General features: G+C 51.1%; 1 protein-coding gene across 1 annotated transcript in view; it reads left to right on the top strand.

Annotated features, from left to right (window-relative positions):
- LOC124025008 (cullin-associated NEDD8-dissociated protein 1-like) overlaps positions 1 to 17,495 on the top strand; it is a 74,138-nt gene that overhangs the window by 26,219 nt on the left and 30,424 nt on the right. The window contains 4 exon segments of the mRNA XM_046338709.1: positions 5,818 to 5,941; positions 8,214 to 8,470; positions 12,401 to 12,506; positions 16,859 to 17,004. Coding sequence (XP_046194665.1) covers positions 5,818 to 5,941; positions 8,214 to 8,470; positions 12,401 to 12,506; positions 16,859 to 17,004 — 633 coding nt within the window.

The raw sequence follows: 17,495 nt of genomic DNA on the forward strand, positions 1-17,495 counted from the left end.
TAGTGATGGTGTTGTAGTGTTGTAGGTAATGAACTGATGGACTATCCCCTCTAGTGATGGTGTTATAGGTAATGAACTAATGGACTATCCCCTCTAGTGATGGTGTTATAGGTAATGAACTGATGGACTATCCCCTCTAGTGATGGTGTTATAGGTAATGAACTGATGGACTATCCCCTCTAGTGATGGTGTTATAGGTAATGAACTGATGGACTATCCCCTCTAGTGATGGTGTTATAGGTAATGAACTGATGGACTATCCCCTCTAGTGATGGTGTTGTAGTGTTATAGGTAATGAACTGATGGACTATCCCCTCTAGTGATGGTGTTATAGGTAATGAACTGATGGACTATCCCCTCTAGTGATGGTGTTATAGTGTTATAGGTAATGAACTGATGGACTATCCCCTCTAGTGATGGTGTTATAGGTAATGAACTGATGGACTATCCCCTCTAGTGATGGTGTTGTAGGTAATGGACTGATGGACTATCCCCTCTAGTGATGGTGTTATAGTGTTATAGGTAATGAACTGATGGACTATCCCCTCTAGTGATGGTGTTGTAGTGTTATAGGTAATGAACTGATGGACTATCCCCTCTAGTGATGGTGTTATAGTGTTATAGGTAATGAACTGATGGACTATCCCCTCTAGTGATGGTGTTATAGGTAATGGACTGATGGACTATCCCCTCTAGTGATGGTGTTATAGGTAATGAACTGATGGACTATCCCCTCTAGTGATGGTGTTATAGGTAATGAACTGATGGACTATCCCCTCTAGTGATGGTGTTATAGGTAATGAACTGATGGACTATCCCCTCTAGTGATGGTGTTATAGGTAATGAACTGATGGACTATCCCCTCTAGTGATGGTGTTATAGTGTTATAGGTAATGGACTGATGGACTATCCCCTCTAGTGATGGTGTTGTAGTGTTGTAGGTAATGAACTGATGGACTATCCCCTCTAGTGATGGTGTTATAGTGTTATAGGTAATGAACTGATGGACTATCCCCTCTAGTGATGGTGTTATAGTGTTGTAGGTAATGAACTGATGGACTATCCCCTCTAGTGATGGTGTTATAGGTAATGGACTGATGGACTATCCCCTCTAGTGATGGTGTTGTAGTGTTGTAGGTAATGAACTGATGGACTATCCCCTCTAGTGATGGTGTTATAGTGTTATAGGTAATGAACTGATGGACTATCCCCTCTAGTGATGGTGTTATAGTGTTGTAGGTAATGAACTGATGGACTATCCCCTCTAGTGATGGTGTTATAGTGTTATAGGTAATGAACTGATGGACTATCCCCTCTAGTGATGGTGTTATAGTGTTATAGGTAATGAACTGATGGACTATCCCCTCTAGTGATGGTGTTGTAGGTAATGAACTGATGGACTATCCCCTCTAGTGATGGTGTTGTAGTGTTATAGGTAATGAACTGATGGACTATCCCCTCTAGTGATGGTGTTATAGGTAATGAACTGATGGACTATCCCCTCTAGTGATGTTGTTATAGGTAATGAACTGATGGACTATCCCCTCTAGTGATGGTGTTGTAGGTAATGAACTGATGGACTATCCCCTCTAGTGATGGTGTTGTAGGTAATGGACTGATGGACTATCCCCTCTAGTGATGGTGTTATAGGTAATGAACTGATGGACTATCCCCTCTAGTGATGGTGTTGTAGGTAATGAACTGATGGACTATCCCCTCTAGTGATGGTGTTGTAGGTAATGGACTGATGGACTATCCCCTCTAGTGATGGTGTTGTAGTGTTATAGGTAATGAACTGATGGACCATCCCCTCTAGTGATGGTGTTATAGGTAATGAACTGATGGACTATCCCCTCTAGTGATGGTGTTGTAGGTAATGAACTGATGGACTATCCCCTCTAGTGATGGTGTTATAGGTAATGAACTGATGGACTATCCCCTCTAGTGATGGTGTTGTAGGTAATGGACTGATGGACTATCCCCTCTAGTGATGGTGTTATAGGTAATGGACTGATGGACTATCCCCTCTAGTGATGGTGTTATAGTGTTATAGGTAATGAACTGATGGACTATCCCCTCTAGTGATGGTGTTATAGGTAATGAACTGATGGACTATCCCCTCTAGTGATGGTGTTATAGGTAATGAACTGATGGACTATCCCCTCTAGTGATGGTGTTGTAGGTAATGGACTGATGGACTATCCCCTCTAGTGATGGTGTTATAGGTAATGAACTGATGGACTATCCCCTCTAGTGATGGTGTTGTAGGTAATGGACTGATGGACTATCCCCTCTAGTGATGGTGTTATAGTGTTATAGGTAATGGACTGATGGACTATCCCCTCTAGTGATGGTGTTATAGTGTTATAGGTAATGAACTGATGGACTATCCCCTCTAGTGATGGTGTTATAGTGTTGTAGGTAATGAACTGATGGACTATCCCCTCTAGTGATGGTGTTATAGGTAATGAACTGATGGACTATCCCCTCTAGTGATGGTGTTATAGGTAATGAACTGATGGACTATCCCCTCTAGTGATGGTGTTGTAGGTAATGAACTGATGGACTATCCCCTCTAGTGATGGTGTTATAGGTAATGAACTGATGGACTATCCCCTCTAGTGATGGTGTTATAGGTAATGAACTGATGGACTATCCCCTCTAGTGATGGTGTTATAGTGTTATAGGTAATGAACTGATGGACTATCCCCTCTAGTGATGGTGTTATAGTGTTATAGGTAATGAACTGATGGACTATCCCCTCTAGTGATGGTGTTATAGGTAATGAACTGATGGACCATCCCCTCTAGTGATGGTGTTATAGGTAATGAACTGATGGACTATCCCCTCTAGTGATGGTGTTATAGGTAATGAACTGATGGACTATCCCCTCTAGTGATGGTGTTATAGGTAATGAACTGATGGACTATCCCCTCTAGTGATGGTGTTATAGGTAATGAACTGATAGACTATCCCCTCTAGTGATGGTGTTATAGGTAATGAACTGATGGACTATCCCCTCTAGTGATGGTGTTATAGGTAATGAACTGATGGACTATCCCCTCTAGTGATGGTGTTATAGTGTTATAGGTAATGAACTGATGGACTATCCCCTCTAGTGATGGTGTTATAGGTAATGAACTGATGGACTATCCCCTCTAGTGATGGTGTTATAGGTAATGAACTGATGGACTATCCCCTCTAGTGATGGTGTTGTAGGTAATGAACTGATGGACTATCCCCTCTAGTGATGGTGTTATAGTGTTATAGGTAATGGACTGATGGACTATCCCCTCTAGTGATGGTGTTATAGGTAATGAACTGATGGACTATCCCCTCTAGTGATGGTGTTATAGTGTTATAGGTAATGAACTGATGGACTATCCCCTCTAGTGATGGTGTTATAGGTAATGAACTGATGGACTATCCCCTCTAGTGATGGTGTTATAGGTAATGAACTGATGGACTATCCCCTCTAGTGATGGTGTTGTAGGTAATGAACTGATGGACTATCCCCTCTAGTGATGGTGTTATAGTGTTATAGGTAATGGACTGATGGACTATCCCCTCTAGTGATGGTGTTATAGTGTTATAGGTAATGAACTGATGGACTATCCCCTCTAGTGATGGTGTTGTAGTGTTATAGGTAATGAACTGATGGACTATCCCCTCTAGTGATGGTGTTATAGGTAATGAACTGATGGACTATCCCCTCTAGTGATGGTGTTGTAGGTAATGAACTGATGGACTATCCCCTCTAGTGATGGTGTTATAGGTAATGAACTGATGGACTATCCCCTCTAGTGATGGTGTTGTAGGTAATGGACTGATGGACTATCCCCTCTAGTGATGGTGTTGTAGTGTTATAGGTAATGAACTGATGGACTATCCCCTCTAGTGATGGTGTTATAGGTAATGAACTGATGGACTATCCCCTCTAGTGATGGTGTTATAGGTAATGAACTGATGGACTATCCCCTCTAGTGATGGTGTTGTAGTGTTGTAGGTAATGAACTGATGGACTATCCCCTCTAGTGATGGTGTTGTAGTGTTATAGGTAATGATCTGATGGACTATCCCCTCTAGTGATGGTGTTATAGTGTTATAGGTAATGAACTGATGGACTATCCCCTCTAGTGATGGTGTTGTAGGTAATGAACTGATGGACTATCCCCTCTAGTGATGGTGTTATAGGTAATGAACTGATGGACTATCCCCTCTAGTGATGGTGTTGTAGGTAATGGACTGATGGACTATCCCCTCTAGTGATGGTGTTATAGGTAATGACCTGATGGACTATCCCCTCTAGTGATGGTGTTGTAGGTAATGGACTGACGGACTATCCCCTCTAGTGATGGTGTTATAGTTAATGGACTGACGGACTATCCCCTCTTGCTAGATGTCCTCCTTACATCCTGGTTAATCTCCAGCTGTGTTCAGACCTTTCCCATTCATGTGGAGGGAGACATGGAGAAGAGAGCATCTGTTAACAGCCCTGCTTCCCCATCACCTTTGGGCATCAGCCATCTTGGCTGACAGCAGTATGACTCATTTAGCTCACCCAGCCTCTTTCTGTCTTTCTCCTCTCCTCTCCTCTCCAACCCCCTCACCCCTTTTCTCTCCCTCTCTCTCCTCTCCGCCCCCTCTCTCCCTATCCACCCTCCCTCTCTCCTCCACCCCTCCATCTCTCCTCCACCCCTCCATCTCTCCTCCTCCACCCCTCCATCTCTCCTCCTCCACCCCTCCATCTCTCCTCCTCCACCCTCCATCTCTCCTCCTCCACCCCTCCATCTCTCTCCTCCACCCCTCCATCTCTCCTCCTCCACCCCTCCATCTCTCCTCCTCCACCCCTCCATCTCTCCTCCTCCACCCCTCCATCTCTCCTCCTCCACCCCTCCATCTCTCCTCCACCCCTCCATCTCTCCTCCACCCCTCCATCTCTCCTCCACCCCTCCATCTCTCCTCCACCCCTCCATCTCTCCTCCTCCACCCCTCCATCTCTCCTCCTCCACCCCTCCATCTCTCCTCCTCCACCCCTCCATCTCTCCTCCTCCACCCCTCCATCTCTCCTCAACCCCTCCATCTCTCCTCAACCCCCTCCATCTCTCCATCTCTCCTCCATCTCTCCTCCATCTCTCCTCCATCTCTCCTCCACCCCTCCATCTCTCCTCCACCCCTCCATCTCTCCTCCACCCCTCCATCTCTCCTCCACCCCTCCATCTCTCCTCCACCCCTCCATCTCTCCTCCATCTCTCCTCCACCCCTCCATCTCTCCTCAACCCCTCCATCTCTCCTCCACCCCTCCATCTCTCCTCCATCTCTCCTCCATCTCTCCTCCACCCCTCCATCTCTCCTCCACCCCTCCATCTCTCCTCCTCCACCCCTCCACCCCCTCTCTCTCCTCTCCAACCTCCTCCCTCTCCAACCTCCCCCCTGTTTCTCTCCTCTCTCCTCCCCCTGTTTCTCTCCTCTCCACCCCCTCCAACCTCCCCTCCCCTGTTTCTCTCTCCTCTCCACCCCCCTCCAACCTCCCCTGTTTCTCTCTCCTCTCCACCCCCTCCCTCTCTCCTCTCCACCCCCTCTCTCCCCTCTCCTCTCCTCCCCCTCTCTCCCTCTCTCCTCTCCCCCCCTCCTCTCCCTCTCCCCCCCTCCTCTCTCCCTCCTCCTCTCCTCCCCCTCTCTCCCTCTCTCCTCTCCACCCCCTCTCTCTCCTCTCTCCTCTCCTCCACCCCTCTGTCTCCCCCTTTTTCTCTCTCCTCTCCACCCCCTCTCTCTCTCCTCTCTCCTCTCCTCCACCCCTCTGTCTCTCTCCCCCAGGCTCGGCCCTGGCTGCCAGTGTGTGTAAAAAGATAACAGGCCGTCTGACCAGTGCCATCGCCAAGCAGGAGGATGTGTCAGTTCAGCTGGAGGCTCTGGACATCATGGCTGACATGCTCTGCAGGTTGGTGTGTGTTCTCTACTGTCTGACCTCTGACCTGAACCCAGGTTGGTGTGTGTGTTTTCCACTGTCTGACCTCTGACCTGAACCCAGGTTGGTATGTGTGTTCTCCACTGTCTGACCTCTGACCTAAACCCGGGTTGGTGTGTGTGTTCTCCACTGTCTGACCTTTGACCTGAACCCAGGTTGGTGTGTGTGTTCTACACTGTCTGACCTCTGACCTGTTGGTGTGTGTTCTCCACTGTCTGACCTTTGACCTGAACCCAGGTTGGTATGTGTGTTCTCCACTGTCTGACCTCTGACCTAAACCCGGGTTGGTGTGTGTGTTCTCCACTGTCTGACCTCTGACCTGAACCCGGGTTGGTGTGTGTTCTCCACTGTCTGACCTCTGACCTGGACCCAGGTTGGTGTGTGTGTTCTCCACTGTCTGACCTCTGACCTGTTGGTGTGTGTTCTCCACTGTCTGACCTCTGACCTGGACCCAGGTTGGTGTGTGTTCTCCACTGTCTGACCTCTGACCTGGACCCAGGTTGGTGTGTGTGTTCTCCACTGTCTGACCTCTGACCTGGACCCAGGTTGGTGTGTGTTCTCCACTGTCTGACCTCTGACCTGGACCCAGGTTGGTGTGTGTTCTCCACTGTCTGACCTCTGACCTCTGACCTGGACACAGGTTGGTGTGTGTGTTCTCCACTGTCTGACCTCTGACCTGGACCCAGGTTGGTGTGTGTGTTCTCCACTGTCTGACCTCTGACCTGAACCCAGGTTGGTGTGTGTGTTCTCCACTGTCTGACCTCTGACCTGGACCCAGGTTGGTGTGTGTGTTCTCCACTGTCTGACCTCTGACCTGAACCCAGGTTGGTGTGTGTGTTCTCCACTGTCTGACCTCTGACCTGTTGGTGTGTGTTCTCCACTGTCTGACCTCTGACCTGGACCCAGGTTGGTGTGTGTGTTCTCCACTGTCTGACCTCTGACCTGTTGGTGTGTGTTCTCCATTGTCTGACCTCTGACCTGTTGGTGTGTGTTCTCCACTGTCTGACCTCTGACCTGGACCCAGGTTGGTGTGTGTGTTCTCCACTGTCTGACCTGGACCCAGGTTGGTGTGTGTGTTCTCCACTGTCTGACCTCTGACCTGGACCCAGGTTGGTGTGTGTGTTCTCCACTGTCTGACCTCTGACCTGGTTCTCCACTGGACCTCTGACCTGGACCCAGGTTGGTGTGTGTGTTCTCCACTGTCTGACCTCTGACCTGGACCCAGGTTGGTGTGTGTGTTCTCCACTGTCTGACCTCTGACCTGGACCCAGGTTGGTGTGTGTGTTCTCCACTGTCTGACCTCTGACCTGGACCCAGGTTGGTGTGTGTGTTCTCCACTGTCTGACCTCTGACCTGGACCCAGGTGTGTGTGTGTTCTCCACTGTCTGACCTCTGACCTGAACCCGGGTTGGTGTGTGTTCTCCACTGTCTGACCTCTGACCTGGACCCAGGTTGGTGTGTGTGTTCTCCACTGTCTGACCTCTGACCTGGACCCAGGTTGGTGTGTGTGTTCTCCACTGTCTGACCTCTGACCTGGACCCAGGTTGGTGTGTGTGTTCTCCACTGTCTGACCTCTGACCTGGACCCAGGTTGGTGTGTGTGTTCTCCACTGTCTGACCTCTGACCTGGACCCAGGTTGTGTGTGTGTTCTCCACTGTCTGACCTCTGACCTGGACCCAGGTTGGTGTGTGTGTTCTCCACTGTCTGACCTCTGACCTGGACCCAGGTTGGTGTGTGTGTTCTCCACTGTCTGACCTCTGACCTGGACCCAGGTGTGTGTGTGTTCTCCACTGTCTGACCTCTGACCTGTTGGTGTGTGTTCTCCACTGTCTGACCTCTGACCTGGACCCAGGTTGGTGTGTGTGTTCTCCACTGTCTGACCTCTGACCTCTGACCTGGACCCATTATAGACTATAGTTGGTCCTTTGTCATTGGATTACTTTATTAGTCAATTGGATCTCTAAATGTATTTCTGAGTTCTGCCTGTAAAAATGAGTTTGGGACGGTCCAGGAATGTTCTGGAGTTATTTAACTGTTTCTGGACCAGGACAGTACGGGAAAATATTTGACAAGACGGGACAGGAATTAATTTTCACTCCTTGCCAACCTCTAGTCTGCTGGTGAACTTTCACCCCTCCATCCTGTCCTGCCTGCTTCCTCAGCTGACCAGACCCTACGTAGTCTATCATACTGCCTGATGACACTACTTAACATAGTACTAACCTCTCTCCCTCTCCTCTAACAGACAGGGTGGTCTCCTGGTGAACTTTCACCCCTCCATCCTGTCCTGCCTGCTTCCTCAGCTGACCAGCCCCCGCCTGGCGGTGAGGAAGAGGACCATCATCGCTCTGGGTCACCTGGTCATGTCCTGTGGGAACCTGGTGTTTGTGGACCTGATTGAACACCTGCTGTCAGAGTTGTCTCGTAACGACTCCATGTCCACCACCCGTACCTACATTCAGTGTATCGCAGCCATCAGCAGACAGGCCGGACACAGGATCGGTGAGTTTCAGAGACACGCAGACACACAGACACACAGGCTGGACACAGGATCGGTGAGTTTCAGAGACACGCAGACACACAGGCCGGACACAGGATCGGTGAGTTTCAGAGACACGCAGACACACAGGCCGGACACAGGATCGGTGAGTTTCAGAGACACGCAGACACACAGGCTGGACACAGGATCGGTGAGTTTCAGAGACACGCAGACACACAGGCTGGACACAGGATCGGTGAGTTTCAGAGACACGCAGACACACAGGCTGGACACAGGATCGGTGAGTTTCAGAGACACGCAGACACACAGGCTGGACACAGGATCGGTGAGTTTTACGCAGACACACAGGCTGGACACAGGATCGGTGAGTTTTACGCAGACACACAGGCTGGACACAGGATCGGTGAGTTTCACGGAGACACGCAGGCCGGACACAGGATCGGTGAGTTTCACGGAGACACGCAGGCCGGACACAGGATCGGTGAGTTTCACGGAGACACGCAGGCCGGACACAGGATCGGTGAGTTTCACAGAGACACGCAGGCCGGACACAGGATCGGTGAGTTTCACAGAGACACGCAGACACACAGTCTGGACACAGGATCGGTGAGTTTCACGGAGACACTGGGGTGGCGATAGAAGTCATGTTGATAACGTAGTGGAATATCTTTCATTTTTCTAGTTGACCGGTTGACACAGAAACCCTGCAGTAATTTGTTTTTCAATTCCTAGGGGCGGCCTAGCGGTTAGAGGAGGGGTAGCCTAGCGGTTAGAGGAGGGGTAGCCTAGCGGTTAGAGGAGGGGTAGCCTAGCGGTTAGAGGAGGGGTAGCCTAGCGGTTAGAGGAGGGGTGGCCTAGCGGTTAGAGGAGGGGTGGCCTAGCGGTTAGAGGAGGGGTGGCCTAGCGGTTAGAGGAGGGGTGGCCTAGCGGTTAGAGGAGGGGTGGCCTAGCGGTTAGAGGAGGGGTGGCCTAGCGGTTAGAGGAGGGGTGGCCTAGCGGTTAGAGGAGGGGTGGCCTAGCGGTTAGAGGAGGGGTGGCCTAGCGGTTAGAGGAGGGGTGGCCTAGCGGTTAGAGGAGGGGTGGCCTAGCGGTTAGAGGAGGGGTGGCCTAGCGGTTAGAGGAGGGGTGGCCTAGCGGTTAGAGGAGGGGTGGCCTAGCGGTTAGAGGAGGGGTGGCCTAGCGGTTAGAGGGGTGGCCTAGCGGTTAGAGGGGTGGCCTAGCGGTTAGAGGGGTGGCCTAGCGGTTAGAGGGGTGGCCTAGCGGTTAGAGGGGTGGCCTAGCGGTTAGAGGGGTGGCCTAGCGGTTAGAGGGGTGGCCTAGCGGTTAGGGGGGTGGCCTAGCGGTTAGGGGGGTGGCCTAGCGGTTAGAGGGGTGGCCTAGCGGTTAGAGGGGTGGCCTAGCGGTTAGGGGGTGGCCTAGCGGTTAGGGGGTGGCCTAGCGGTTAGGGGGTGGCCTAGCGGTTAGGGGGTGGGTTAGGGGGTGGCCTAGCGGTTAGGGGTGGCCTAGCGGTTAGGGGGTGGCCTAGCGGTTAGGGGGGTGGCCTAGCGGTTAGGGGGGTGGCCTAGCGGTTAGGGGGGTGGCCTAGCGGTTAGGGGCGGGGGCGGCCTCTAACCGCTAGTTCTTAACTGACTTGCCGAGTTATATACAAGTAAAATAACTGAAATATATATATATATATTGATTTCTCATAATTACATGATGTAATATTACTGTAGGAGCTAGGAACACAAGCATTCACACTACACCCACAATCACGTCTGCTGAGTATGTGACCAATCACGTCTGCTGAGTATGTGACCAATCACGTCTGCTGAGTATGTGACCAATCACGTCTGCTGAGTATGTGACCAATCACGTCTGCTGAGTATGTGACCAATCACGTCTGCTGAGTATGTGACCAATCACGTCTGCTGAGTATGTGACCAATCACGTCTGCTGAGTATGTGACCAATCACGTCTGCTGAGTATGTGACCAATCACGTCTGCTGAGTATGTGACCAATCACGTCTGCTGAGTATGTGACCAATCACGTCTGCTGAGTATGTGACCAATCACGTCTGCTGAGTATGTGACCAATCACGCCTGCTGAGTATGTGACCAATCACGCCTGCTGAGTATGTGACCAATCACGCCTGCTGAGTATGTGACCAATCACGCCTGCTGAGTATGTGACCAATCACGCCTGCTGAGTATGTGACCAATCACGCCTGCTGAGTATGTGACCAATCACGCCTGCTGAGTATGTGACCAATCACGCCTGCTGAGTATGTGACCAATCACGCCTGCTGAGTATGTGACCAATCACGTCTGCTGAGTATGTGACCAATCACGTCTGCTGAGTATGTGTATGTGACCAATAGAATGTGATTTCAGTTTATTTTAAGAGGTGTTTATACACAGTGTCATTTCTCCAGGAGAAGAAGTGACTCGCCAGCCTGCGTCTTGTGACCTGCGTTAGTTGTCAGTCCTGTTCTGGAGAATTACATTTGAGTTCACCGCGGTCGACCTTTGAATCTTGATTATATTTGGGGATGAATTAATATGGATCCATTGGAGCTTGTCTGTCTGTCTGTCTGTCTGTCTGTCTGTCTGTCTGTCTGTCTGTCTGTCTGTCTGTCTGTCTGTCTGTCTGTCTGTCTGTCTGTCTGTCTGTCTGTCTGTCTGTCTGTCTGTCTGTCTGTCTGTCTGTCTGTCTGTCTGTCTGTCTGTCTGTCTGTCTGTCTGTCTGTCTGTCTGTCTGTCTGTCTGTCTGTCTGTCTGTCTGTCTGTCTGTCTGTCTGTCTGTCTGTCTGTCTGTCTGTCTGTCTGTCTGTCTGTCTGTCTGTCTGTCTGTCTGTCTGTCTGTCTGTCTGTCTGTCTGTCTGTCTGTCTGTCTGTCTGTCTGTCTGTCTGTCTGTCTGTCTGTCTGTCTGTCTGTCTGTCTGTCTGTCTGTCTGTCTGTCTGTCTGTCTGTCTGTCTGTCTGTCTGTCTGTCTGTCTGTCTGTCTGTCTGTCTGTCTGTCTGTCTGTCTGTCTGTCTGTCTGTCTGTCTGTCTGTCTGTCTGTCTGTCTGTCTGTCTGTCTGTCTGTCTGTGTCTGGGGCCATTGACAACAAGTATTTTAGCGTTGTCTAATATATTATTTCACCTAGAAAATCTTTCTTTCAATTAGACATCTTCTTTTTTTTTAAAGAATCGAAGGAAGTCATTGTCTCCTTGATGTTTGAGAGAAGCCATTACTTCTGGTCAGGGACTGACAGTTTGACAGGAGATGGGAGAGTCTCCTCTTTCTGTCCTTATTTACCTGGAGATCTGTCACTTTCTCCTCTCTGTGGAGGAGGGAGAGTGTTTTTGTGGAGGGAAATGGAGAGAGGGAAGTCATTGAGGCTAGCCTAGCTCTGTTTTTCTCTCTCTCTTTCTGTTTTTCTCCCACCCCATCAACCAATCACACGCTGTGTTTGATGAGCCAGGGACAGCAGTGATTTAACATGTGCAAGATTACTTCAGTGAAGAGCAGCACTCCAAAACTATTTCTCTCCCCGCTCTCCCTCCGGTCTCTCTCCATATCCTGCCATCCCCTGTTTTTTAATTAACTTTTCTTGTCATCTTGAAAGAGCTCGCTCTACAATTTTGCTAAAAAACACAAAAGCCTTTATCTAGCTGTAACTTGTAATTTGCTCTTCTCAGTGGGTTCTGGGCTTTTTGTTAAGTCTGAGGCTTACTTCCCTTCATGTCCCATTTTAGATGAAAGAATATGTAGCTGTTACTAATGGAGTGACAGCTAACATTCAGTTTGAATGGAATTATTAATGTGTCCGTGTGGTGTGTGTGTGTGTGTGTGTGTGTGTGTGTGTGTGTGTGTGTGTGTGTGTGTGTGTGTGTGTGTGTGTGTGTGTGTGTGTGTGTGTGTGTGTGTGTCCGTGTGTGTGTGTGTGTGTGTGTGTGTCCCCTCAGGTGAGTACTTGGAGAAGATCATTCCTCTGGTGGTGAAGTTCTGTAACATAGACGACGATGAGCTGAGAGAATACTGCATCCAGGCCTTCGAGTCCTTCGTCAGGAGGTGAGAGAGAGAGAGACACGCGTCCTATTTTTAAACGGCTTCAGAGTTAGCCAAGGGGTATTTGTTTTTATGTCCAGAGAAACACAGAACGACAGGAGAAAAAATGACTCTGTGAATTCTCAGTGAACGTGGGTAATTTATTCACGTCCACCCTGAAGCGTTTGACCTGTGTTGTGATTGGATGCTCTCGTCTCTCTCCTCGTCTACGTTTAGCCTCCCACTGTTTCTGTGAAGAGAAACCCTTTCATCCCATTTATCTGGTGCCTTTTATGGATTACAGCAAACAAGTGTTTGGGAGAGAGGGAGAACTAGTGTTGGGAGAGAGGGAGAACTAGTGTTGGGAGAGAGGGAGAACTAGTGTTGGGAGAGAGGGAGAACTAGTGTTGGGAGAGAGGGAGAACTAGTGTTGGGAGAGAGGGAGAACTAGTGTTGGGAGAGAGGGAGAACTAGTGTTGGGAGAGAGGGAGAACTAGTGTTGGGAGAGAGGGAGAACTAGTGTTGGGAGAGAGGGAGAACTAGTGTTGGGAGAGAGGGAGAACTAGTGTTGGGAGAGAGGAGAACTAGTGTTGGGAGAGAGGGAGAACTAGTGTTGGGAGAGAGGGAGAACTAGTGTTGGGAGAGAGGGAGAACTGGTGTTGGGAGAGAGGTCCCACTGGTTTGGGAGAGAGGGAGAACTGGTGTTGGGGGAGGGAATGGGAGAACTGGTGTTGGGAGAGAGGGAGAACTGGTGTTGGGAGAGAGGGAGAACTGGTGTTGGGAGAGAGGGAGAACTGGTGTTGGGAGAGAGGGAGAACTGGTGTTGGGAGAGAGGGAGAACTGGTGTTGGGAGAGAGGGAGAACTGGTGTTGGGAGAGAGGGAGAACTGGTGTTGGGAGAGAGGGAGAACTGGTGTTGGGAGAGAGGGAGAACTGGTGTTGGGAGAGAGGGAGAACTGGTGTTGGGAGAACTGGTGTTGGGAGAGGGAGAACTGGTGTTGGGAGAGAGGGAGAACTGGTGTTGGGAGAGAGGGAGAACTGGTGTTGGGAGAGAGGGAGAACTGGTGTTGGGAGAGAGGGAGAACTGGTGTTGGGAGAGAGGGAGAACTTGGTGTTGGGAGAGAGGGAGAACTGGTGTTGGGAGAGAGGGAGAACTGGTGTTGGGAGAGAGGGAGAACTGGTGTTGGGAGAGTGAACTGGTGTGGGGGAACTGGTGTTGGGAGAGAGGGAGAACTGGTGTTGGGAGAGAGGGAGAACTGGTGTTGGGAGAGAGGGAGAACTGGTGTTGGGAGAGAGGGAGAACTGGTGTTGGGAGAGAGGGAGAACTGGTGTTGGGAGAGAGGAGAACTGGTGTTGGGAGAGAGGGAGAACTGGTGTTGGGAGAGAGGGAGAACTGGTGTTGGGAGAGAGGGAGAACTGGTGTTGGGAGAGGGAGAACTGGTGTTGGGGAGAGGGAGAACTGGTGTTGGGAGAGAGGGAGAACTGGTGTTGGGAGAGAGGGAGAACTGGTGTTGGGAGAGAGGGAGAACTGGTGTTGGGAGAGAGGGAGAACTGGTGTTGGGAGAGAGGGAGAACTGGTGTTGGGAGAGAGGGAGAACTGGTGTTGGGAGAGAGGGAGAACTGGTGTTGGGAGAGAGGGAGAACTGGTGTTGGGAGAGAGGGAGAACTGGTGTTGGGAGAGAGGGAGAACTGGTGTTGGGAGAGAGGGAGAACTGGTGTTGGGAGAGAGAGGAGAACTGGTGTTGGGAGAGAGGGAGAACTGGTGTTGGGAGAGAGGGAGAACTGGTGTTGGGAGAGAGGGAGAACTGGTGTTGGGAGAGAGGGAGAACTGGTGTTGGGAGAGAGGGAGAACTGGTGTTGGGAGAGAGGGAGAACTGGTGTTGGGAGAGAGGGAGAACTGGTGTTGGGAGAGAGGGAGAACTGGTGTTGGGGGAGGAGACTGGTGTTGGGAGGGAGAACTGGTGTTGGGAGAGAGGGAGAACTGGTGTTGGGAGAGAGGGAGAACTGGTGTTGGGAGAGAGGGAGAACTGGTGTTGGGAGAGAGGGAGAACTGGTGTTGGGAGAGGGAGAACTGGTGTTGGGAGAGAGGGAGAACTGGTGTTGGGAGAGAGGGAGAACTGGTGTTGGGAGAGAGGGAGAACTGGTGTTGGGAGAGAGGGAGAACTGGTGTTGGGAGAGAGGAGAACTGGTGTTGGGAGAGAGGGAGAACTGGTGTTGGGAGAGAGGGAGAACTGGTGTTGGGAGAGGGGGAGAACTGGTGTTGGGAGAGAGGGAGAACTGGTGTTGGGAGAGAGGGAGAACTGGTGTTGGGAGAGGGGGAGAACTGGTGTTGGGAGGGGGAGAACTGGTGTTGGGAGAGGGGGAGAACTGGTGTTGGGAGAGGGGGAGAACTGGTGTTGGGAGAGGGGGAGAACTGGTGTTGGGAGAGGGGGAGAACTGGTGTTGGGAGAGGGGGAGAACTGGTGTTGGGAGAGAGGGAGAACTGGTGTTGGGAGAGAGGGAGAACTGGTGTTGGGAGAGAGGGAGAACTGGTGTTGGGAGAGAGGGAGAACTGGTGTTGGGAGAGAGGGAGAACTGGTGTTGGGAGAGAGGGAGAACTGGTGTTGGGAGAGAGGGAGAACTGGTGTTGGGAGAGAGGGAGAACTGGTGTTGGGAGAGAGGGAGAACTGGTGTTGGGAGAGAGGGAGAACTGGTGTTGGGAGAGAGGGAGAACTGGTGTTGGGAGAGAGGGAGAACTGGTGTTGGGAGAGAGGGAGAACTGGTGTTGGGAGAGAGGGAGAACTGGTGTTGGGAGAGAGGGAGAACTGGTGTTGGGAGAGAGGGAGAACTGGTGTTGGGAGAGAGGGAGAACTGGTGTTGGGAGAGAGGGAGAACTGGTGTTGGGAGAGAGGGAGAACTGGTGTTGGGAGAGAGGGAGAACTGGTGTTGGGAGAGAGGGAGAACTGGTGTTGGGAGAGAGGGAGAACTGGTGTTGGGAGAGAGGGAGAACTGGTGTTGGGAGAGAGGGAGAACTGGTGTTGGGAGAGAGGGAGAACTGGTGTTGGGAGAGAGGGAGAACTGGTGTTGGGAGAGGGAGAGAGGGAGAACTGGTGTTGGGAGAGAGGGAGAACTGGTGTTGGGAGAGAGGGAGAACTGGTGTTGGGAGAGAGGGAGAACTGGTGTTGGGAGAGAGGGAGAACTGGTGTTGGGAGAGAGGGAGAACTGGTGTTGGGAGAGAGGGAGAACTGGTGTTGGGAGAGGGGGAGAACTGGTGTTGGGAGAGGGGGAGAACTGGTGTTGGGAGAGGGGAGAACTGGTGTTGGGAGAGGGGGAGAACTGGTGTTGGGAGAGGGGGGAGAACTGGTGTTGGGGAGGGGGAGAACTGGTGTTGGGAGAGGGGGAGAACTGGTGTTGGGAGAGGGGGGAGAACTGGTGTTGGGAGAGGGGGAGAACTGGTGTTGGGAGAGGGGGAGAACTGGTGTTGGGAGAGGGGGAGAACTGGTGTTGGGAGAGGGGGGAGAACTGGTGTTGGGAGAGGGGGGAGAACTGGTGTTGGGAGAGGGGGAGAACTGGTGTTGGGAGAGGGGGAGAACTGGTGTTGGGAGAGGGGGGAACTGGTGTTGGGAGAGGGGGAGAACTGGTGTTGGGAGAGGGGGAGAACTGGTGTTGGGAGAGGGGGAGAACTGGTGTTGGGAGAGAGGGGGAGAACTGGTGTTGGGAGAGAGGGGAGAACTGGTGTTGGGAGAGAGAGGGGGAGAACTGGTGTTGGGGAGAGAGAGGGGAGAACTGGTGTTGGGGGAGAGAGAGGGGGAGAACTGGTGTTGGGGGGGAGAGAGAGGGGGAGAACTGGTGTTGGGGGGAGAGAGGGGGAGAACTGGTGTTGGGGGAGAGAGAGGGAGAACTGGTGTTGGGGGAGAGAGAGGGAGAACTGGTGTTGGGGGAGAGAGAGGGAGAACTGGTGTTGGGGGAGAGAGAGGGAGAACTGGTGTTGGGGGAGAGAGAGGGAGAACTGGTGTTGGGGGAGAGAGAGGGAGAACTGGTGTTGGGGGAGAGAGAGGGAGAACTGGTGTTGGGAGAGAGGGAGAGAACTGGTGTTGGGAGAGAGGGGGAGAACTGGTGTTGGGGGAGAGAGAGGGAGAACTGGTGTTGGGGGAGAGAGAGGGAGAACTGGTGTTGGGGGAGAGAGAGGGAGAACTGGTGTTGGGAGAGAGAGAGGGAGAACTGGTGTTGGGAGAGAGAGAGGGAGAACTGGTGTTGGGAGTTGACTGGGGTGCTGTCTGTCCTCCCCAGATTACCACGAGGAGAAGAAATGCTGAGAGATGGGCGTCTTTATTAGTGGAAACTAAACGGAACTCAACCATGAAGGACTTTTCAATCTCTCTCTCTCTCTCTCTCCAGGTGTCCAAAGGAGGTTTATCCACATGTGGGCACTGTCATTAGCATCTGTCTGAAGTATTTAACCTACGACCCCAACTATAACTACGATGACGAGGATGAAGATGAGAATGCCATGGATGCTGACGGAGCAGACGAAGACTATCAAGGTAAACACACCACACACCACACACCACACACACACACACACACACACACACACACACACACACACACACACACACCCACACACCACACACACCGACTCAAGGTACTGTGAGAGCTCATGGTCATTCAACCTCAGGTTTCTTTATTTATCCAGGTTAGTCTCATTCAGATTATCAACTAGTTTTTTGGTGGCACATCGTATTTGTAAATAGCCACAGGATAGTCTTTTCAATACCGTCAATTTTTTAATTTTTTAAATAAATAAATGTGAATATCTGTAGCTGCTAGTTAATACCTACAGTCAACTTGTTCAACGCGTTAGGAGATAAAGCAGATGTCCTTCTTCATTTCACCTGTCACATTATTTTCCATTCGTTCCCCAGAACAGTTAAACCAACAGGAGAAAGAGGGGGCTGGTTGAGTTCTGTGTTTTGAGTCTCAGTCTCTGTTGTGCAGCATGTCAGAGGATGAAGTTACACTTGGGATGGAATTC

This window comes from Oncorhynchus gorbuscha, unplaced genomic scaffold, assembly GCF_021184085.1.
Source record: "Oncorhynchus gorbuscha isolate QuinsamMale2020 ecotype Even-year unplaced genomic scaffold, OgorEven_v1.0 Un_scaffold_2119, whole genome shotgun sequence".
NCBI classification, from domain to species: Eukaryota; Metazoa; Chordata; class Actinopteri; order Salmoniformes; family Salmonidae; genus Oncorhynchus; species Oncorhynchus gorbuscha.